This window comes from Rhyacophila brunnea, unplaced genomic scaffold (genome assembly GCF_057557595.1).
Source record: "Rhyacophila brunnea isolate RB1 unplaced genomic scaffold, BYU_Rbru_1.0 scaffold_17, whole genome shotgun sequence".
Taxonomy (NCBI): domain Eukaryota; kingdom Metazoa; phylum Arthropoda; class Insecta; order Trichoptera; family Rhyacophilidae; genus Rhyacophila; species Rhyacophila brunnea.
The window spans coordinates 20,604,848-20,629,875 of NW_028232827.1; the positions used below are offsets into that span (position 1 = coordinate 20,604,848).

The 25,028-nt window shown below is 29.7% G+C and overlaps 1 protein-coding gene across 1 annotated transcript in view; it reads left to right on the forward strand.

Moving 5' to 3' along the window:
* Window positions 1-25,028, forward strand: part of LOC147073812 (uncharacterized) — a 548,328-nt gene that overhangs the window by 411,246 nt on the left and 112,054 nt on the right. Inside the window, exons 5-6 of the mRNA XM_085944694.1 lie at window positions 4,590-4,717; window positions 20,794-20,970. Of these exons, the coding sequence (XP_085800820.1) occupies window positions 4,590-4,717; window positions 20,794-20,970 (305 nt within the window). The remainder of the gene's footprint in view (window positions 1-4,589; window positions 4,718-20,793; window positions 20,971-25,028) is intronic.

The window sequence follows — 25,028 nt, forward strand, 5'->3', positions numbered from 1 at the left end:
CACTGTATAAATGGGGTTTTTTATTATATTTTATGATTAATTTTCGTCTGTTCCCCACGTTTATCTCTTGCATGGGTACTTTTAATTTAAAGTCATGTAAACTTAGTCAAAGCATATTTGATTGAGTGGCGACTCAGTCTTGGGTAACTGCTCCTGAGACATTCTCAGCATAAACAACTGGTGAAGCTCTATATTCAAACTTATTATTGAAATGATATACCTGATGAAGACCAGGTGTGGTGCGGCACGTTTGGTTTTGAAGGGTCCACGTATATGTTATATAACAGTGGCAAAGTTTCGATTCTAAATTTAGTTTTTTTATGATTAATAAACACAGAACTATTTTTATAGTTGTTTATTGTTTCATAATATATTTTAATATTATATGATAGTACAGTTTTATTATTTTGGTATGTAGTTATATGTTGGAAAAGCAAAAAACTGTGATTTTATGAACGAATATTTTATTGAAAGATTATTTTGTGAACTGCCTGATTAAAAGGTTTCATGTCGACTACCCAGTATATAATAATATAATATTATAAGTTCAATTAATGTCAGTTTGTGACAACTGTTTTTGTAATGAGTACTTCATTGTCGATTCAGATTGTAAGGTAGTTATATTGTATGTCGATAGATGTTACATTATTACATTATGTAGCCCAATAATCAGAAACTCTGCAATTAAATATAATGTCATATATTTATAGCCAACTGCAACCAAATCCATTAAAATAAAAAATATGACAATACACAAGATTTTAAATTTGTTACTAACTGTAATAAGTGATTCTGAGCAAGGAAATAGTTCTATCTATCTTTGTATATAGAGTACCTACGACTGATTAGAAAGGTTTTCACCCCCCTTGTTCTGGAAGTATTTATAGGTGGTTGTTTTCCTCGATAGTTTGTAGACCACAAGTTTCTAGAATACTTACTTCGGTGGGGGTTAGTTAGATATACAACCAACAGCGGTGATTAGGGCGGCTAGATTGAAAAATAATTTGGCGGTGTGCTTTTTGTATATTTTTTTCAAAACCAATGTACAGTGTTACTTTTTTATTTTATCTGACATAATCAATCACGCAATATACTTTGGTTTTTATTCGTAAGAACTATATGTTTAACACTAATCGTATTTATGTTGTGAGCTTTAACAATCATCGACCTTATATCTGAGCTTTTAGTTTTTTCGACGTCTGTATCTAGGACAGCGATTTCTAACATTTTCTGATTTGGATATTTTATAAAAACTCAATAAACCATGTGCACAATGCGGGGGTTCCTATTTAGACTCTCCCCTCTCTCAATATAAATGAAAATTATAAATAAAATATTTATATAAATGGAATATAAATTATCTTTCTTCGTCAGGACCTCGCGACTGACCCAGTTGATTTGACTGTCAAATAGTCTTCTACAAAGATTGACCCCTCTTCTCTTGGAATTCTACGATATGCAAGGCTTGTTTCAGTGGAACTTATGAATTGTTGCAACCATCTGAGGCATCCAATGTTTGCTTTAATACTCTGACATGTGTCATAGACGGACACTAATGATCATAATAATTAATTATGACCGATAGACCACGCGCATTTGTTAACCACTAGTGGATACGATAGATCACACTGTCATAGATGAGCACTGATTGTTCATTACTAGACTCAAAAAGTGGAATGTCTGGGTATGGTGTCCGCAATTGAAGCGATGTGAAAATATAAGTAATATATAGAATAAATGCGGATGTCTGTGATACCTACCTCCCGCCACCTTAAAAAGTGTCAAATATTTTTTTATAGATATTTTTTTCGGAATGGACCCCTGCCCCTAAACAATTATTGTTCTATGTGCATGCCTGACAAGAACTCCTACCTAATCGACAAATATTAAGACTGATATCATTAATTTTTACTTTCTAAAAATACATTGTTGCTTACCTATGTACATTAATTCATTTACATAACATCACCATGATTGGTCATAAGAGGATCATAACGGCATCTACAGAGTGGAGCAGGTATTAAAAGTCTTTTTTTTGTTTTTACGATACTTCCACAATCTATCAGTTCCATACTCAGACTACATATCGTCACTGTTCTGGCAGAAGACACTAATTCGAAAAAATTACATATTTAGTTAGTTATACCAAAATGTTCCTTATTTCAAACTTTACCGTCTGGAAACCTTCTCAATAAATAAACAGTCTTTATTTTAAAGTCATCCTTTTTACGATTACTTAATAAACTCACATTTTAACAACTTCAAAGTCAAATTACTCAAAACTAGTATTCTTCAGTTAGTGTGTTCTGCCAGAACAGAAACGATATATTAAAAAACAACATGTGAATTTTACAGACCCGGGATTCGAATCCGAGACCCACAAAATTACAATCCGACACGTCACCGCTGGGCCATCGTAAAATTAAGTCAATATTAACATTTTGTTCTGTATTATCCAATTTGTTTCATATTGTAGCTTTTGCGAATTCTAAGCAGCCTATAACATGCTTTGCAGTGTTTCGGAGTTTCGTAGAGCCTTTGTTAGGAATAACCGATCTAGAGTGTTCTCCTTTTTATTCCATTCATTTTCATATGGATTATGGATTGGACATATGGATTGATAAACTAATTTAAATGTGTATGCTTTATGTTTTTTGGCATTTATTTTTGTAGTCTTTACCGTGGGTATTACAGCCAAAATAGCTATCGATTAAAAAAATATCTTGTAGAATTTAATATAATGTATATTGTTATTTTTCAAATGAAATTATACGAAGTAAATGCTGACTGATTGTATTGAAACTGACTGAATTGAAAAAAGTCAATATGGCTACTCAGGATAGATGTCTGAAGCTTATACTTATGCATAGATATTTTGCTTATTTTTGTAGTCTTGTCAATGATATTATAAATATCAGAATAGCTATAGACTTTTAAAAAACACCTGTAGAATTTATATTATCATCAGTAAATATGCAGACTCAATTAACTAGATAAGAATTGTCTATCATAAAAACTGTATTTATAATACGAGTATTATAATAATATCAGTATTTTTTTATTTTATGAAATAAATTGCCTCTAAATTAAATTCAAAATATAAATCACTTATTTTATAGCTCATTAAAGTACGTATAATAAACTGATTTTTTGAAATATGCAGACGACAAAATAATAGAGAAGGTAGGTAGTGAAAATTTATTAAATGTTTTGAAGACTAAAATATTCCGATAATTTGTAATGAAATGAAATTTAACACGATTTTCCGTTATTTTTCATTGCAAATTGATTACTAAAAATATTTCAAAAACATCCCTAAATCTTTTTTTAATAAACGCTATAATATATAAATATACACTGTAAATTGTTTAAAATACAGTAATTTCTCGTCATTTCTGTGTCACAACTTCCACTGCCACAAACACATTTTTTAACTACCTAATTACCACTCCATTCAAATGACAAAGTACGTACTAAACTAGTAGAGCACTTATAAATGAAAGTATAGTATCAGGGTGGTTGATTCAGAAGTCTAAGGCATGTTAAATTATAATGAGTTAGTATTTGCATTGTATGTGCATTTAATAGATAGTATTCTTTGACTTAACAATAGTCATACGTCAATACATAATCAAATGATTGACAACATAATATTATATTATATGTCATAATCTATGTACGAAAATTTAAAAAAAAATCGCTAAATAGACTTAAAAAATATACGCCGCATTTCCATTTTATTTTACAATTATTTATATGGTCTGAAATTAGGGTAATGATGTACATTATTTTTAACGTGTACTATGTTAAATCATGAAATTACTATATTATTATATTGATATTATGTAACTAACAAAATATTGTTATATTATGCTTTATTACATAATAACAATTAAGAAGACGTCTATGCATAAAACTTTAATCGATAAAATGAATACAAATTTTTTTATAAATAATTTGTTTTAAATTGAATTTCATATTTTTTATTGACAGAATTAGTAAGTACTTTATAACTAAAATTTGGATAATCCTGATATCGGTTAGTAATAAGGTTAATAGATACTTTTACTTAAAATACAATAGCTGACTGCTAAAATTAACTCGATTTGTGGAGTGTTTGAAAATGTAAAAACTTCTAGTTAATTTTGTCGTAATTAGAGAGTACGTACATAGCTTAGTTGGTAGAGTACATTGGTGTAAATGAAAAGATTTTTTCAGACAGTTTTATATTTCTCTAGTGTGTTTTCATATGTGTGTATGCTAAGTTTTATATATTCAATATTTATTGATTAATTTAATAAAACGCAAGATTTTTTTGGTATCTATTCCACTTTTATTATTTAATAAATTTGGACCAGTTTTGTCCGCCTCAAAGGAACATTTTCAACTGGTCCAAATTTATTAAATAATAAAAGTGGAATAAGTACTAAAAAATTTGCGTTTCATTAAATTAATCAATAATACAATGCAGTTCCACCATGAATTAATTGACAGTTATATACAAATATTCAATATTATATCTGGAATTCTTACACTAATAGTGTTTCTAAATATATATACTTACAAAAATGTGTTATCTTTATTTTCAGCGCTAAAATCCGACCGGAAGCGGCTGAAAGCTGAAAAATTCGACCTGCTGAATCAAATGAAACAGCTGTACGCCTCATTAGAAGATAAGGAACGAGAGCTCAGGGACTTCATTAGGAATTACGAACAGGTAAGACTTTCTAACTAATTTTCCTAATGCCTGACATTAATAAAAATAGATTACTTCTCTCTACTAGAATACTCACCACCTGTAAGATAATTTCTCTGCTATTAGTTTAAATCATTATTTTCTTCTACGCAAAAATAATAATTTCTGCTTTATAAGTCTGTCATAAAACAGTCAGATGCTCTATTTTACTGAAGCTTTAATAAGGTTTTAATATTACCCATTTTTTATACGAAGGAATATAACAAAATTGCTTCAGTAGAGGTTTTTTCGCTCTATCGTTGAAGTGGTTTGTTGTCTCTGGTATAGTTACATAATATTTTCGAGATATTCACAAAAATATCAAGTAATGGATATTTTATATAAAATTTGTTATACTTATATTATATTAAGCGAAACATTAAGTAGTATACAGCACACTTCCACCTATTTTTAATATTATAATGACAAATAATAATACCCATAAAATATTGAAATATTTCTTTATTTTTTATAATTTCATTATTCTGATTCAGGGAAATAGTTTTTCAAGAAATGTATTGTATTATTTTATTTATATTATTATTTCCAATTTATTTTATATATTTTCCTATTTCCAATTAAGAAAAAATATCACAATATTTATAACAAAAAAAAAATTATTTATCACGAATGTTTATTTAAATATATAAATGCGTTACCCAGAAAATCACGTATCTCACACTACTAATAAATTGTTCTTAATCCATTAGTAAAATCGGTACTGTTCGGTTATACCGGAGGCAGCGGAAAACGCATTTTGAAAATAGCCGATAAACTGGATTATTTGTTAGGTTAACCTAACCAAACCTAACCTAACCTAACCTAACCTAACCCAACCTAACCGAACCTAAACTAACCCAAACTAACAAATAATCCAGTTTATCGGCTATTTTCAAAATGCGTTTTCCGCTGCCTCCGGTATAACCGAACAGTACCGTAAAATCCATTACAGAATTTTCATATATAAATATTATATAGTTATCAATAAAATACAATAATATGCTACGTATCCAATTGGCTCCACGGTTAGATTCACAAGCTTATTAAAACCACTATTACCTACTTCGGTAATATAGAATACAATAATTAAAGACCGTTAAGATATTAACAAATAATAATTGTGTATTAACAAGTTAATTTCACTGCAAATAATGGTTAATAATACGAAGTGCACTGTATGTTTATCAGATTTTATTAATGTAAAATTAAATAAAATTAGTTACAACAACGGATTCAGTAACCATAAAAGTAAACAAACAAAGAATAACATGTATTATTTTCAGCAAATTGTTCTACCTAACGCCTATAATGTCCAAATGGGTTTATAAAGTCAATGATCTCGGTTTTGTATCCTGAGTCTAGAAAAATCACACGTTGTTTTTTCATTGTATATTTACATTCAAGGTCTGGTTCTAATATGTTCTAATATCTAAATGGCTAACATCCATTTCTAGTAACACAATTTTTTCATTGATTATTGCAGAATGTTATTAACACATCCTTCATGATATAACATTATAAAGGTACGTTTTATTGTCTACTTGAATTTTACATTATGTTCCCCTCCTTCCTAAATTGCTCTATATTGTTTGTTTTTACAATATATATACATATCGCGCCAAAAGTTGGTAACTCTCGTTATAATGTTATGGTGTAATTGCAATTCGAAAGTTCAACAAGTCTTATAAAACTAGGTATAATGCTAATTTTCTTATGCTTTATGTGCTGATAGTAAATATCATAATGCCTAAATCCCCGATCAAAAATCGACAGAGTTGGGAATATAATGATAATATTATTGTAACTGTAAATGAGTCAAGGCTAGACCAGGATGCACAGCGAAACAGACAAAAATAAAGTACCGTTATCTGTTTCTAGGCGGACGAAGGATCAAAAGTAGGTACGGTCAGTCGGTAACCTACCCTTGAGCCTTGAACGTCGCCTCTTAATACGATTTTCCACCTTTTTGCGCCAAAGCGTGCGTTCACAAATGTTATTAATAATTAATTGTCACTTGTCAACCGAAATATACTTACGTTACTTAATTCCCCTGAATCCGTGATTTTAATAAGTGGAAAAGTATAAATCAATACCCTACGTAAACCCATACCCATCAGTGCATGTTCTATATAACGGATTCTCTTGATTTTTTTTTCAATCATACATATTTATTTTTTATATACACATAATCCGTTGTTACCTATAAATACCTAAATTAATCACTTAACAACTTTTGGCAATATACTTTCATTTAAATTTATTCGTCAAAAATATTATACTTATGAAATGTTTGCTGTATAGATAGGTAAAGAGAATTTGTTTATAGTATTTAATATTACATAATATATGAAAAATGATGTACAAATTTTCCAATATTTAATTAGATACTAAGTCACTTCAAAATCCGCGATAGTTTATATCGCTAAGTTCGGCATCTGGCCCGGATATTTGCTAACCTGAATTTCGCTCATAAACTACGTTTAGTACGATAACCTATGAAACACATATCATAAATTCCTGAAATTACACCCAAACTAGTTACGAACGACCTTTATATGAGATGAAATTTGTCATTCGGAGCATTCCGATAAATGTTTTACTCATCCTCCGTTCGCGCTGTGGAAGCATTTCATATTATTATCTAGAAATTAATGAAAATTCTATTTGAGTTTAAAAAACAAATATAATATAAATTCTCTTTTAATATACATATACCTATATATATTGTAATTATAGTAACAGTAAATATAAAAATATACTAATGTATTCTATTATGACAGTGTTTTGAATAATAATTTATTACTGTTTTATAATAATTTCATAAAATATTTCCTCAAATTACTTTGTTTTAAGTGAAATTTATAGGATAACATAAAAAAGCTTATCGACGACAATTTTTATTTATCAAACATCTATTAATTAAAACAAAGCTATAAAACTTACGAAATGTATGTATATTTTTGAGTATAGTTACATAATATTTCTTTAATTTTTAATGGATTAAGATTTTTTAAAAGCTATGTCAAACGATACGTCAAAAGTTAGTAAAGGTTTGTCGATGTAATAAAAGCGGTGATCGTACGATACCTACGGCTTATCTTAAAAATATTGATTTTTTTACCCTCCACCACTTACCACATCTCTACACTCATTATCCAAGTGTATACTGTGGCGTAACAAACATTAGGAGCCCTTCAAAGTTTTAATGAGAATTGGTTTATGTGGACCAGAGTATGGGTGAATTATATTCTGATATAACATATTAGTCCAATCTTCGATGAAAAAGAACTTCTCACTTACTGTAAAATATTACACACTTTTTGAAAGCTGAAAAAAAAATCCTCGTAGATACTAAGTTGTAATGACCGACTGGTCCATTCGAACGTCGAACCGAAATAATATCGAACTATTAAATTTAATTTAATTTATAAAAAAAAAAAAATGATTGATAGATAACATAGCTGAGACATTAATTATATTATTGCACAGTGCCCGGACGATAATTTTATTTATAGGAATATCCATCCGTGTAGATTTTATGAGTTTTCTTAGTGACACAAGGTCAAGCTTAGCGCCAAGTTGTAAGTTCCATATCTCGCTTTTCATACGTTTGATTGTACTTACTGATATTGTAATTTAATAGTATAAATGTATGTCGACATTATCATAGTGAAATATTTACGATAAAAAATTATATTGATAATCTCTGTGATCCCAAATTTGACAAGAATTAGGCATTTTATTATTCAACAAAATGGGCAAGATTAACAAATTTGAAGATAATTCTAAAGATACTGATTATAAGCTATATCTTTGGCCATTCAAATGTGATAAACATCCTACGAATAATGATTGCTTTATAATAATTATTGACCTAAGAATAAGGTAGTATTTTTTTAAATACGCCATTTCTTTTGGCATTCCCCAGTAGTTAAGCTACAACAAACGGCCGTAGCCATAAATTGACAAACTAAAACTGAAGTAGGGAGTAAGAACATGGTAACGCGCATGTTTGAACATGTACCTAAACGAAAAAAAAATCTTTTTTTTAAACAGTACGGTAACGGTGATAATAATAATTTCATTTTTCAATATAAAAACACATGCTCGTCGTAGGTCAAAATTGAGTTTTTATTGTATTTTCAAACCATGATTCTGGACACTCCTTAAACGTTGTAGATAATCTATTTATATCATTTTGAAGCCTTATTATCCCTTATATTTATTTTAAACGTTTGATGACTGCATAAAGTATTTTTGTTACATAAAATAGTATTCTTTTAAACCTCTCGCTCTAATGTTTTAAAATAAAGTCATATTTCGGTACATAACTGTGCAGTGGTGTTAAGATTTTTTAACTTTATTATTTTTTAAACGCATTTATAAAACTATTAGTATAATTTACGACGAGATAATTTTTGTAAAATATTCACGATAAAAATTATATTGATAATCTCTGTGATCCCAAATTTGACAAGAATTAGGCATTTTATTATTCAAAAAATCGGCAAGATTAACACATTTGAAGATGATTCTAAAGATACATATTATAAGCTATGTCTTTGATCATTTAAGTGTGATAAATATCTTATGAATAATGATTGCTTTATAATAATTATTGACCTAATAATAAGGTAGTGTTTTTTTGAAATACGCCATTTCTTTTGTCATTCCCCAGTGGTTAAGCTACAATTTATGGCTACGGCCGTATGTTGTAGCTTAACCATTGGGGTTTTCACAGAGATTATCAATATAATTTTTTATCGTGAATATTTTACTAAGATTATCTCGTCATAAATTATATTATTGGTTTTATAAATGCGTTTAAAAATTAAGAAATGTAAAAAATCTTAACACCACTACACATTCATGTACCGAAATATGACTATATTCTAAAACATTAGAGCGAGAGGTTTAAAAGAATACTATTTTATGTAACAAAAATAGTTTATGCAGTCATCAAACGTTTAAAATAAATATGAGGGATAATAAGGCTTCAAAATGATATAAATATATTATCTACAACGTTTAAGGAGTGTCCAGAATCATGGTTTGAAAATACAATAGAAACTCAATTTTGACCTACGACGAGCATGTCCCCCCTTAAGTCAAACAAAAGAACACCGAACTAAAATCAAATCCAAAACAATATGCAAACTTTATTTTAATCTATGGTAAAAAATTAAAATTGGAAGGAACAAACAAACATAATAATATATTATAATTTTATTTATATTGTACCTATATAATATTATATTGATAGAATACATATGATTATTTACTAATTTTCACGCATAACCCTTCATTCAATTAGTAACCGAAACACATCGTTGAATTATTATTCTCAATCACAGAATGCCTTTGCTGGTTTCTAATGCGAGTATATGAGCAAACATCAATGTCTGTTCACTGTTCCGACTCAACCTTTCTGATATCAATATTCAAGAAACTACATCGCAATATTGTCACCTGTTGTGTATTAAATTAGTCTTCGACCTCAGATCTTCACCTGTTTATCCCTACGGAATATGTTATATTATTAAGGCGAGTACACACGGAAATAAATAAAAAACATACATACTTACTGATATTGCTAAAAATAAATTTATTTATTACATTATGATATCATTTTTTTCTATTTTACTTTATTCAGTTAAAGATAGACTTTAAACTCTGGATAGTAATTTAAAAAATTGAGAATAAAGCCATATTTCGTTTCATAAAATAGCTGTGGTTATAACTAACACTATTTAGAGGCTGAAAGTGTCGGCTTATAATCGTGGGTCCTAGGTTCGAATCCTGGGACTGGCAAATACGCATATTTCATTTCAATTTGTGTATGCGTCAGAGTATGGACCTAATAGGCTGAGCAAATGGCTGACATCTATTTCTCGTAAAAACAAAATTTGTTAATACAACCTCCATTCTATGGAGGCTCATATGATCCTCTAAGGAGCAAACATGGTGAAGTAAGTATATAAGTAATTTCACATTATCCCTTTGTAGATACGCGTATTATATAAATAATATTTTAATGTTTTCATAACATTATGTAGTAAAATATATTGGGTATAACTTACCATTGACGTTTACAATTGACTCATAATTTTTGAAAAATTCCAAAAAATCACTTTATTTGTTACGATATAGGTAATACGTATTTTATGAAAGTTTAACATTTAATTTTATTATCACCATGTCCATTCTACCCCACTTAATAAATGCTGTATGTGGTTGTATTGTATTTGCGAAGGTTTGTAATCCAAAACAACTATCAATATTAATTATTTTCTCTACCATGTCACTTTCCAGCTTGGAAGCATAGGCCAAATACAGAGTCGTACCACCTCTCTGAATTCAGAGTTACACCCCGTGCCTTATGCGACCCGTAGATCATTCTTGTAGTAATGCTGTGGTCACGATAATATGCGTCTATACCACAATGGCGCGAACTGTCGCCATTTTGTACGGCATCTATTACACGTACCTGCCACGTGAAGCAACTCTTCGTGATTACACCTGTCACTAAGGACTATCATGTCGATTTTGTAAACTGCGTGTTTTTATGCTCTCTTTGATTGTCAAAACAAAAGCTCAACCAAACTAGTAGAAATCACCAACAACACAACCGTTATTCTGAAATTATTATTCTATATAAGCGCCAGTTGAATATAACGGATTAATTTATTATAAGTATAAATTATTTATTATACCTCTTTCCATATATATTTATGGTTATTTTCAAAGGGGGTTGAATTGCAATTTATATATGTAATCAGGTGCCCAGACACGAAATCCCAATGCGGTTGATGACATATTCCAACGAAAATTAGTGGAATACCTTCATCCAAACATGCAAACGCGCCGTGTATTATGTTCCAGTATGTGTGCATTGTGTGAATCTATTAATTTATATATGTTAATTTTGGATCAATTAATGTACACACACAAATACGTTTAAAAAAAGTTATCGTAATCAAATAACAATTTAAAGTAATTATTAAAAAAAAAAAAAAAAGGTTGTTAGTTTTAAACTGGGTAATCTCCATATTTTTCCATTTATATATATCGCAAAAACCATTAAACACATTTTGAAAGAGTATATTAAAGAATATTATTTTTTAATTTCATATTTATTAGTAAACAATTAAAAAACGAATATCGAATTGCTTGAGATTTTCATTTTGAATGTTGTCCTACTTTCTGCGCTCTTGAAGTGGCGTTCGCATTCATACATCTAACGATGCAATTTACTAAATCTATGTTTCTATATGAAACGCAATTACGCTTCAACCCTTAAGTCAATGCAGTCAAATGCACTAATTCTCCTTGATTGTAAAATACTACAGAAGATCTTTTGTTTAATTATACTAATGTCAGTAAAATATTAATTTTAAAATACAATGGATTCTTTGGAAATGATATTACTTATAGAGAATCAAAATAGGACGAGTAGGAAGATAATGCTTGCCCTGGCTGCAACAACTGAACTGGAATTAGTTTGCCTGAATAGTTACAGTGGCCCGTAACATAAAATTCCAAGAATATTGAAGAGTTACAGTTACAAAGATGTCGCTCGAATCGGTCAAGTAACAGACGGAATAAGAACTCTGGATTATTTTACATTTAAAAAATGTATATATAAATCAACGAAAGCAATTTTACTTTGAGCTTTTAAAGTATTTCATTAAATATTAACGAGTACTGTGAATTGCTGTTTATCACTTGCTGAGCAAGATGAGCTTTTTGATGGCGACAAAAATATTTTTTTGAGACTGTATTAGATAAATACTTGAGTATATGCAGGATTTTGCAGTTTGGGCGATGTTAAGTGATTAAGTGGGGAAACTGTGAAAATAGGGACGAGGAAACCGCAAAAGACATTATTACCTGCATTTTGACTATATCCACGTGTAGAATTGACGTCAAAATATAAGCTCATATCTGATAATAACAGTAGATGCATTAGAAAAGTTTAGCCGAATCACTTTTATAGATACGACAGAAAGTGATTAATATTAAAATATAACAAGTAATCTGGTATTTAACCAACCAATTCTTATAGTTAACTAATATTTTACAATGCATACACATAATTTGTGTGAAAAAGACTTGGTTAAATCAAATGTTATACAATTGCTACTATGAGGTAGTACCTAATCAACCTTGTTCGAATGGAGAGTCTGCATGATGTTGCAGTGTGATTGTACCATAACCAATAAGGTAAAAAGTGCAAAATCAGGGCTTACGTTGAAGAGAGAACTGGCCTTCCAAAAAGAGAGTTCAATAGCAGACTAACAACTCCGTCTCTTAAAATTCCTCTATTATGACCGTCCCTCAACCAATGATTCCTTTTGACAACTCCGCAACCAGCATATGGACTTGAATTACATCTAGAAAGCTCTAATCCTGTATACTACTAGAGCCTCCAACAAACTGCTTGAATAAATAGATAAATAATATAAAAGAAATTTAATAATTGCTTACAAAATATAGGTGGGTAATGGGACGTTTGATTACTCATAACTATAAGTTTATTTGTGATTTCAAAAAAGAAGAAAACGTAATCAACAAATCTTTTTAGTAAAATTATAATATGTAACGTTACCTCAACTTCTTGTAAGGTCATATAATATGTCGTGGAGTTGGAAATAGGAATTTACTAAGGTAGTTTCCTTTTTCAAGTATCTGTTAATTGTATAGATCCGCTCCGAAAATTTTCATTCACTTTTCTCGCATCAAGCGTGTTTGTAAATTTCATTTGGTGTTTTTTTTTACTTTTCAAAGTTCCTCTCGACCTTTCTTTCATCGCAGGCTGCGCCCCATCACGTGCGATGGAAACCTTTTTGCACGTGTCCTCCGCACATCCCACGTGTCCCATTCGCCCGGAGCCCTTTCTTATCGTAACGATTAATCAGTGCGTCCTTTCCGAGCTTGTATTGTCGAATCGAATTTACTTTGTGCGGTAATTTAAAATTTAATTCACTTTCCCTGGGCGCGGTAAACGCTGCGGTAACCTAGTCCCAACTCGAAATTTTCATTATTATTATAATTAAAATGATTTATTATTCATTTTTTCTTTGTTTATAATATGATAACTTTCTAAAATTTCTACAAGACATTCGGAAAGTCCCGATTACAATTCCAAGGTAGGTATATAATAAAATCATAAATATTACTTGAATTATATTAATAATAAGGAAACAATACCATTTTTTGTATATCCATTACCAATACACAACTTTAATCTATGTCAGGTATATACATATATAACCCACATCATGGCCAAGCGGCTTAAGCGTCGACTATAATGTCATGGGTCCCAGGTTCAAATCCTGGGTCTGGCAAATACACATATTGTTTTTCAATTTGTGTTTGGAGTCAAAGTATGGACGTCATATTTTAAACAGCTAACATCCATTTCTCGTTTATGCTCATATGATCCTTTTAGGATCGGACATGCTGAAGTAATATACATATTTTATATACATGCTATATATTATAGGTAGATACATTTATAGAAACAGAAGATTTCGAAAGGCAGCGGCCAATTTAGGTAGATGATGCATTGCTAGTCAGTATCTAAAGAGGACCTAAAACTTTTCAAACCAGTCATTAAATTATTAAATTATGCACAAAATCTTAAAAAATATGTCACTAATTGTATTTATCACAAAAAATAACTGCAATATACTACCAAAAAGGTCTCTAACTTAACCATACAAAAAATATACATTACCAGCTGAATTATTAAAATCTACACAAGTATGCCAATATTTGTGTTGGTTGTTTATTATTTTTAATTTATAAAAAAATTGCTTATTTACGAAAAAATCCAATAAGATCCAATTGAATATTATACAAATAAACAATAGTTGTAATTTATGGTTATTATTTTATTTTTATCATAAGGGCCACAAAATTAATGCGTTGATCCCATACTTCTAAACTCGCCACTATCGAAAGGCAAGCCTGTGATGCTTAAATTGATTATAATAGAATGCTAATAATGTCTATTTTTTAAATTTTATCAAGTACGGACTTTAAATAGATCTTTTTATGATTTAAGATGTATTAATTGATAATAACCTCCAATAATCTAAAGATAAAAGGTACATAAAGAGATACTTTTGTTACTAAACAAAACATTTAAACCTCCAAAGAAAAAAGTTAATATTAGCAGGCGTTGTAGGAGGAATATGTTTTAATATAATACATTTTTGAAAAAAGCATCTAAATTTTGCCAGAAATGTGATACAAACCCGCATGTAAGTTCTCCAATATGAGGTGCAAAACAAAATACTTATTACTTCATCTATTAAGAGGCATTGTGAAATTATGTGGTTTAACCACTTTGTATTTGTTTTACTTTACTTAATAACACGAATCTCTATCAATTGATAATAAATTATCACTATCAAAGTGAGAAATCATCGTATTTATTATTCCAATATAACATTTCGTATACGATGCCAAACCGAGAGCATTGATAAATATGACATTATCTCCACCTGTTACAGATACATACCGTCTATCGCCATAAGAAAATATAATAATGGAGATATTATTAATAATGAGTCCACCCTAGGTCACATGCCATATTTAATGGATCGCATTCTTGGGGTTAACGTAAATGGTATGTACATAATATTTTCATCTCTCATAACTTCGAGAAAATTTTTTGGATCACCATACACACTTATTGTGTGCATAAAATGTTAAAATAAGTAATAAAAAAAAAGAAAATATTTCTCATTATCTCACTTATTTTTATCAATCTTAGTAAATGTATTGATCTATTAACTTTTACAGCTGACTATTTTGTCTAGAATATATTTGGACCACTGAGATGCAATATTTTTTCTATAATTTTTTGTCGAACAATCAATAATAAACTTATTTTATTTTGTTAACTGTCAATTCATGGTGGAACTGCATTGTATTGTTGTTTAATTTAATAAAATGCAATTTTTTTGTAGTACTTATTCCACTTTTAATCAATAAATTAGGACCGGTTTTGTTGATATTATTTGTTTATATTAATGTTATTGTAAGTGTTGATTGCTTGATATTTTGTGTTTTTTTAATATGTTAAAATAATTTGTTTAATGCCCCTGATGTTTTATAACATATTAATGTCCAACCTCGTTAATTTTAAATTAATTTGTTATTGGGAAGGTATTATTGGACTGATAATTTATGTACCTATTGTTATATTATTTCTTTTGATTTTGTTTGATAAATATTGTTTTTAAAAAATGTATTCAGTTTAAAATGTCCCTCTAAGGCGGACAAAACTGGTCCTAATTTATTGATTAAAAGTAGAATAAGTGCTACAAAAAAATGCCTTTATTTAAATTAAACAACAATCAATAATAAATATTATAATTATTGGCATTTGAGTTGTCATAATATGCTCTTTCTATTCTTTTATTCCTCGACATTGTTGCACATTACAGAGTGGCAATAATTCAAATGGACTGTAATATTTAGTGTGTTTTTTTGAATGGTTATGGTGAACTGGGGAAATCCGGCTACTACCCTTGTTGAAAATTAGTAGAGGTTGTCCCGCATTCTTAGCTGACAGTCACTCTTACTATCACGATTATGTCACAACGTATATTCTCTATAGTCTGTACAGATGAGCGCGGTCACCATGTAGTTTTGTTATTTATGGATTTTTAATGACATGTGTTATTTATAGACATGAGTTAGGATTGTTTGGAGGAGGTATTTATTACAAGAAATTGGCTAAAATGAGGATAGATATATCATGTAAATGAATACTGTTAATGAATTCTGTTCAAAAAAAAATATTTATAAAAAATCTACAAGTATATTAAGTTAGGTGACACTAAGCATTTTTTAAACCAGTTTAATAGTTTATAATATCAGAAGTAAAACTCATTAACTTTACATCACACTTAAAGAGTTTTACTTTTAATATGACGAAATCATATATAAATGTTTTCCATCGTAGCAGTTCGCCATTGTTAATATTTATTTAAGTATTTTCGGTGCATTTCAAATTTTAATCATGGAATCATTTCAAACAATCATGGAATATTAAGTAAAAAATTAGAATTATGAACACACGGTGATCAAATATCAACAATTACACTAACAACCACAAAAGTCCCAAGCGATTAATAAAAATATTGTATAAATAGCCATTATAATTAGGCATCATAAATGAGTCTCAGGGGTTTCCTTTATTACTGAATTGTTTTATTCTCATTCGTAATTGCATTTAAGTGCAAATGTATTATTTATATACGTTCGCAGTATCACATTGCATTGAGCTTAAAGTCCATTTTGGCACGAACTTAACTAGGAACTTTAAATACCAAACCAGCCATTTGGGAATAGTTAAGGAAAGCCAATTGCATTTTAAGTGTCGTCAGTGGGTATTTGTACCCAGTAATACAGCTATTTGCTACTAACTTAACTATCAGGGGAATAAATGCTTGATTTTTTATGGTGGAGAAAAGAAGCGAACTCTTCATAGATACATATAATTTAAAAACATGAATTAACCTACGATAAACAATCTGGCTGCACTTTTTATTACACTATAGTAGGAAAGGATAAATTGGATGCTGGGTGGGTTATATAGGGATTGCAGGCACTAACTTTTAGCGTTGATAAGGCGATTATCTACTATACAATGAATTAATTGCAGGAAGTGATATTTTTTTACCATGCATCATGTTGTAAATATTCCAACTTTTTAGGTCAATAATAAAACGTAAAAACCATAAAATATTGACGAAAAAAATTCATTAAAATCAAAAATCAGCTTATATGGGATAACCATACCTATTATATCGGATTAGTTATAAGCATTTATCACTCGGTTTGTTAAAACGTTGAGCCCAACTAAAATGCCTCCCAACATTCATCTACCGGATTTTTTTGAATAATTTCCACCAGTGGAAAACACAAAGTTTTTCCGCACGGAATAATATATTACCCCCTTCCTGAGGTACGATAATCATTTTCGCATTTATGCTCGTGAAACTCTTGGAAAGTTTTCCGAATACATTATAAGTTATTCTTTCGATTGAATGTGCTCCTGAGGATTCCGCATTCAGCCGGTAGTCGTGCAAACATGACGTCTGTTTTATAAAACTTTTATCTTTAAAATGGTTTGTCCTCTGAATGAATTCTACTAGTTCTAACACTAAGCTCATATAATACCCAATCTTTTATGACTTGTCTGTGGAAGAGATGTTTCTACCTTTACCGGGTTCACTCACGTCTTGGTCACAGTAGTTGATGTCTAATATGACTTATATAGTATAGCTAAACACAGTAATCAGACAGACCAGCTTTCTTTGAGTGACATTCTCAGTTTATAGAATCACCTAAGTATGATATTATCTTTGGCTTTGATTACTTCGATCTAATTGCAGTTTTTTCACGTTCTATTAAAGTCAATTTAAACTTGGTCTAAGCCCACTTGAGTGCGTGGTGACTTTTTTTTTGGCTAACTACTCCTGACACATTCCCAGGCATAACAAATGCTAATACTTCATGTCAGCCATGGGTCCTCGTAATACGCTCGAGTGTGGTATGGGGTGGATTGGTTTGATGCTAATATTATGTTTGCGTTGTCATTAACTGATCGTAAGATACTCTGTACTATGCACCATTAAAATAAGCTTATCATCTGTTATACACCAGGTTTACATGCCATAAATGACAACATCAGTTTAGTGTCTTGGAACTTAGTAGGTACTTTGGTAAAACTAAACAAAAACAGAACTCATGGTAGCAACATACCAATAAACATATAAAATAAACTTGAATCTTTATCCATGTGTCACAGATTCCAGTACGTAGCTGTGTCAAATATATGTTGTTTTTGCAACCAATTTATATGTAAGTTAGTATCAAATCCATTGATCAAATAGCTTACAATAAATCCTCTTAAATAGTAACGTGTGTGAAGTTTGCGTGTAAGGATGCCGTCAGAAAAAAACACAACTAAACACCTACCATTTGCTACATATTATCTTAGAGTTTCGTAATTAATTGAACTTCTATGGGCGGACGATAAAGTAATATGGCGTTAAGTTTATTGTGGAGCTCTGAAATTGTTTACGTTATATTAATAATAGTAAAAAAAATATAATACAATTTCACAATAAATACAGAATATTAATACAGTGTACTTAATCGATTATTTCTGGGGATGCTCCACATCTACAGCATCCATGAACCGTACGCCACTGGTGTTAAAATATCTCCGTGCTGTTGAATCTATAAGAAAAGTAACACACATTTTGACAATAATTATTCAAGTAAAATAAAATACAAATTTGAAAGTACATAAAATAAATACGTTACAAACATGTCAATAATTTGTTTTATATTGTGAAAGATGAAGCTAAGTTTAAACTAGTTTCCTGGAGAAAGGGTACTTTTTACTCATTAGGCATGATGAAATAATATACTAATTTAGACTTTATAATTAACTAATAATACAATTTATGTTCTAGGAATGTTCTCCTTACTGCTTGTTCCCTTAAAATAGAAATTTAGTGAGCATGTCACTCATTTCTAGCATCTAATTTTAGTCGTATATATACTTTTTAGATATGTTTATATAAATAAAATGAATAAATATTTTAATATTATTTAATATCAGCTGTCAAAAGTTGACTGCTAATTTTGTATTATCATTTTTTATGATATGAACTTATAATGTTATACTTTGTTTCACATAACTTAATAATAACGTGGGTCTATTCTATACTTATCGACTACTAAAGTGATGAATATTATCAAACTTAGGGTAGGTTTGTATCAAAGTATTAGCACTTATTGTAACAATTAGAACTATCTTATTGTAATTGTTAAAATAAGTGCTAATACTTTGATACAAACTTACCCTAAGTTTGATAATATTTATCACTTTATCACTTTAGCGATCGATAAGTACAGAATAGACCCACTGGACCGGTAACGTCGGCTTTAATGGGGCATTGCAAACTGATACAAAAAATATATTATATTACTTGCAGCTATTTATACTAACAAATGTTAACAATGATACACTGAAGTAGATGAAAACAGTCATAGGTATTAATAAATTATGTAGAACAAGTACAACATTGTAACATTTCATTTTATTTAATACGATATCTATCCACTAAGAATTTATAGTTTAAAGTAATCTTCAATCGCCATTAAGTCATGTCGATAAATAAACACTTTAATATGGGGATTATATTTATTAAATTTTAAAAAAAGTCAGTACTCTTCGGTTATGAGGAATACAGCGGCAAACACATTTTGAAAATAGACGACATACTGAATTATTTGTTAGGATAACCTAACCTAACCTAACCTAACCCAACTTAACCTAACCTAAACTAACGCAAACTACCAAATAATCCAGTATATCGGGTATTTTTAAAATGTGTTTTCCGCTGTATTCTTCATAATCGAACAGTACCAAAAAGTCTTTTGATTTGATACAAAAGGGCATTGTTTTGACTGGTTAGATATAGCACATTTTTTATGAATCCAATTTATCAATAACAACAAAAAACAAAACTGTACGTTATTAAGGCATAATCCTATATCTGGTATATTTGAATCAGTTCTTTAGTTTATGTCAATATTTACCAACAACCAGCGGTAAAATACAAGTGGCCAACATTTATACCTACAAACACACCTATTCTTATGACTTGTCAAGTATCTGCAAGAAATAAATGTAATATTTGTCAATTACACCAATCAAAAGATTCTTCCTTCAGACTATAATAGATATTTATTATTTTAAATTATTATTATCCAATTGATTTTTTAAATTAATTATACGTGACATTATATTTATTATGCGTTTATACTTTTAATATTATTAATCATTAAGTTATTTAATTGAAATTAAATAAAGTAATAACTTTCTAAAATCAATGCGATATGTGTTAACTTCGGGCAATAAAAACTCAGTACAAAATACCCAGATATATTATTAAAACCCCTTCGAAACGTAATAAAAAATCTAAGTGGAAGAATTCTGAATGACGGGAACATTGCTCCAGATGCGCGATGATGACGCGATGCAGCAGAGGCTGGCTGGAGAGCGTGCCGAGAGGGAGCGCGAGAGGTACTCTCTCCTGAGGCATGCCAGAGACGAAGCCGAGAGGTGCCTGGCTCTCGCAGCCCGGCTGAGCGCCAGGGAGCTGCAGCTACAGCACGCAAGAGACCAACTCCAGGAGGTGCGTACGCATCATCAACCATCATTCACCAAAACCTTGCACCATCATTTCCTCGATCACTGAATGTATTGGCGGATTTGGAGACGTAGACGCGTGCGGGCGCATCTCTATGGCCACCAACCCCAGCACTATCTTCACCCTGAAAAAAAATAAAAACTATGCATACTATGCTGCAATTACATTATGATCACGTCACGTACTGTCAATGCTAGTACGGCGACAAATTTAGTTTATGTTTTCGTTATTCCACAGAATATTTAAAATTATCACCGTCTCTATAGATTCAATGATGGGGAGTACCAACTCTAATGTATTAGTATTTTGAATTATATTTCATTATTCATGCTAATTTCAATTAATTTTATTTTTTTACGTATTCATAGATAATATTTTAAACGGGACCCAACCTGCTAACTATAGATAATAGAAAATCCATAGAGAAATCCACTAAAAACAAATATCATGCGATTTTAACAAGAGTCGAAAATGTTCAGCCATATAGAAAAATGATAAAAAAAAAACGTTCATTGAGTCATGCGGGTGTCGATGCAGCGCGATACGCGTAAGGTGACCTCATTATTGTTCTGGTGATTTCGGCAAATTTTGTTAATGTGCTACGAGATGGGAGCATCAGTCTGATAAAATTTTAAATAACAAGAAAAACGAGATTACACACCTTTTCCCGGTAGCGGCAGCTTACTGTGACAGCATGTGATCATTATATATTTGAACCTTTATGTACTATACTGTATTATCAATTTAACTGATAATATAATGTTTATTTCTACCTACCCTGCTGTCTTTTAAATCTTTCAAACTTAATATACGCTTATAATCATGCTTCTGCAAATTATGTACATAATTTACCAAAATTATTTAATATATTACTTTGTCAAATATAAAGAAACTATATTGCAATTTTTTTGTTTAAACACACGTGATAGAAGTGATTTTTTTTACTTTCCATTCTGAGGCACGTAGATTATAAATTAATAATACCTACCACCCATAGTAAATTGCATATTTTTTAAACTATATTTGTTGGTTTGCATCTACAATGATAGTTTTCTTCTATATCGATCAAAATGAAGTGCTTGGAAATTCGATGCATATTCAATTTAAAGGGCAAGAATAGGACATTGTCAGAATAAAATGTTGAATCTATTATGATGTTATGCAATGTTGTAAATAATAATATGATATGTCAGAATTGTTACATGAGATGATATTATAAATAAAATTCAAATAAAAATCATGTAGATAATAATTATTGTCGGTCACCGGATTGCTGTAAAAATACAATCTGCTGTATATCCAAATCATTTTGATTATCAACAGATCCTACTTTTTATTTTTGTCAAGTAATTTATGACGGTTTTATCGCAGATCAGCCAAATAACTCTACCGGGAATTTTATTTAAATCTATCACGAAAATAAGATATTCATAAAGTATACAGTTTGATTAATTAATTTTAGTAATGCAACACTAAGATAAACTGCTTTCTAAGCCAATTACCGTTAAACGATCAGTTTTATTAAAAACACATGAATATTCAAAAAATTACAGGTGATTGTTAACTAAAGTTTTATTTAAAATCAAAAATACAGATGTCACATCGAAACCGTCAATTATGAATAATTTCTAAATAGATACAATACCATACATACAACTCACTTCCTATCAATATTATTGTTTTTTAATGAATTAAAAATTGTTTATCCACTACTGGGTAATGACGAAAACATTCTTCATTATTTATTTGAACTATCACGCCAATCACAAAATGTCAAACAATAGGCCAACAATTTATTTTTATTCTCTAAGAATTATGGAGTGTAATAACTTTTATATCATTACTAATTCAAGCATACTAAATTTATGTCAAATATGGTAATACAAAAAGTTCGTCTGTATCTTTCATTTTATCCTCGAAGCCCTTTGGTATTTAAAAAATGTTCAGTTAACTGACATAACATAATTTAAATATTAATGTCTTCATTATTCATAGTTGCATTATCACGACATGAATTTTACCAAAAAATAATTCTTCAAAAACCAAAAAACACAAAGCTTTCTTGAATATTATTAGGAATACATGCCGTATATATTTTCACCCTAAACCCTATTAAAACTAACTATGCATATTATTATGAAAATGTTCATTTAAACAGGGGTAGATTGAATGTAACCGGAAATAATGTTCCTATTTTGCTTTCGCTTACTTGTTGGGTTAAAGAATATATATTTTTTTAATATTCTTAATTGCGTTTAATTATTTTAAGGAAATGGCAACTTACTGCCTTCGTTCCAGTATGTTAAACGTTTTGTTAGTCCTTGGTATACAGGATAAGTTTGAGGGTAGTGACCAGATTACCGCTTTGGATGTTTATACTTATTGACTGTCTCAGGTACTCACCTGTTAAATGAACGACCGACTTTAAATCAAAGGGTCTCCATAATCAAAAATTCTTGAAATCCAGAAAACAGAAGAGGTATTATTTATGACAACCAGTCGTTATATATTTTTTTAAACAGTGAGAAGTTAAAATGGAAAAAAATACAATTAATTTTTCTGATATCTGTAAAATAATGGCACATTTTTACTGAAAACTTCCATCAGCGAAGACACTTTAAAGACATTTCTTTGCCAGTTTTTTTGTTCAGCTTCAGTGTGGCGCATTCGAGCTTCGCGTATCAAAGCACAATTAATCATTTCACAGGATTGCAACCTCAGCTTTAATGTCAAAAGGTCATTTAGATGGAGCTTTTCCATGCTCAAGGGACAAACTTATTTTTTGCGATTTTTTCACTGCGTTCTCTTCATATTTATGGAAAATTAATTATTTCCGCTTTTGTATTTTGATTTCGACGTGCTTTTTTTACTGTAACGAACATTATATACATTTTTTTATATTATATATTATATATTTTACATTTACACTTTTATTCATAAAATAGAATGAAATGAATTATTTTATATAATAAAATTAAAATCCATGAATATAGACTGAACACCTAAATTTGACTTTATAACTTTTTCACACTTAAATATATTTTTTTTTGCAATCAGAGTTTTGAGAATATCAAATTTCTCTATAGCATTAAGCACAAATACAGTTGCAACTTTTTAAATGATCTGCCAACAATCTATCTTACAATCGCTTACGTAGTTTTTACACTTCATATTTTTAAACTAATGACACGAATCTTTAACCAGAATTACTGTATCTTGGCTTTTTCTGATGAAAAAAATTCTAGTGAAAAATTATATATTATTATACTTTACATAATAAGATTATTATATATTATGTTTACATTGACTGATTCTAAATATATAAAACCGATGCATATAACCATTACTACTGACACTAATGATAAATAAGCTGCCGCATCATTAGATCGATTAAATCCTTCAATTCCATAAATTTAAGCTATCGCCAAGATAAACATAGAAACTTAAGCTTGTTTGAAAGATTAATCAAATCTTAAAATTATAGTTAAATAAACAATACAATGTAGTAGATTCATTTATCGGGGCTTTGATGAAATAAAAAAAAACGTCATTCATTTGTATTATTGACAAGTATTTGAAATAAATAATCATTATTTAGAAAACTTAGATGTATAATCACAAACAACGGTGTAGCATATTATGCAACATTATAACAACATATCAAAATAGGTTACCATCTTAATATGATATAAATGTCCCTTTGTCTGACAATCAATAATACCAAAAACATTGTAGAATCTACTATATAGTTCAACGTTATTGTTTTTATGTAACTACTAAATATATTATATGTTAATACTACTACACTATCGGCATAATCTTTAATTACAGGCATCGCAAAAAAGGTCAATTTGAATTATAATCATGTGGCAGAATTTCTTTATATTATGTAATATGTTTGTTTACCTTTCGCTCGGTATGGCAAAGAATCTTGCAAACCCTTACACCCCCTTGTTCTCCCTCTCTCAGGACGAGAGGTTTTTTGATGCAGAAGTTTAGCCAACATCCCCTTTAGTCTACACCAACTCTTTATACTCTTAGTA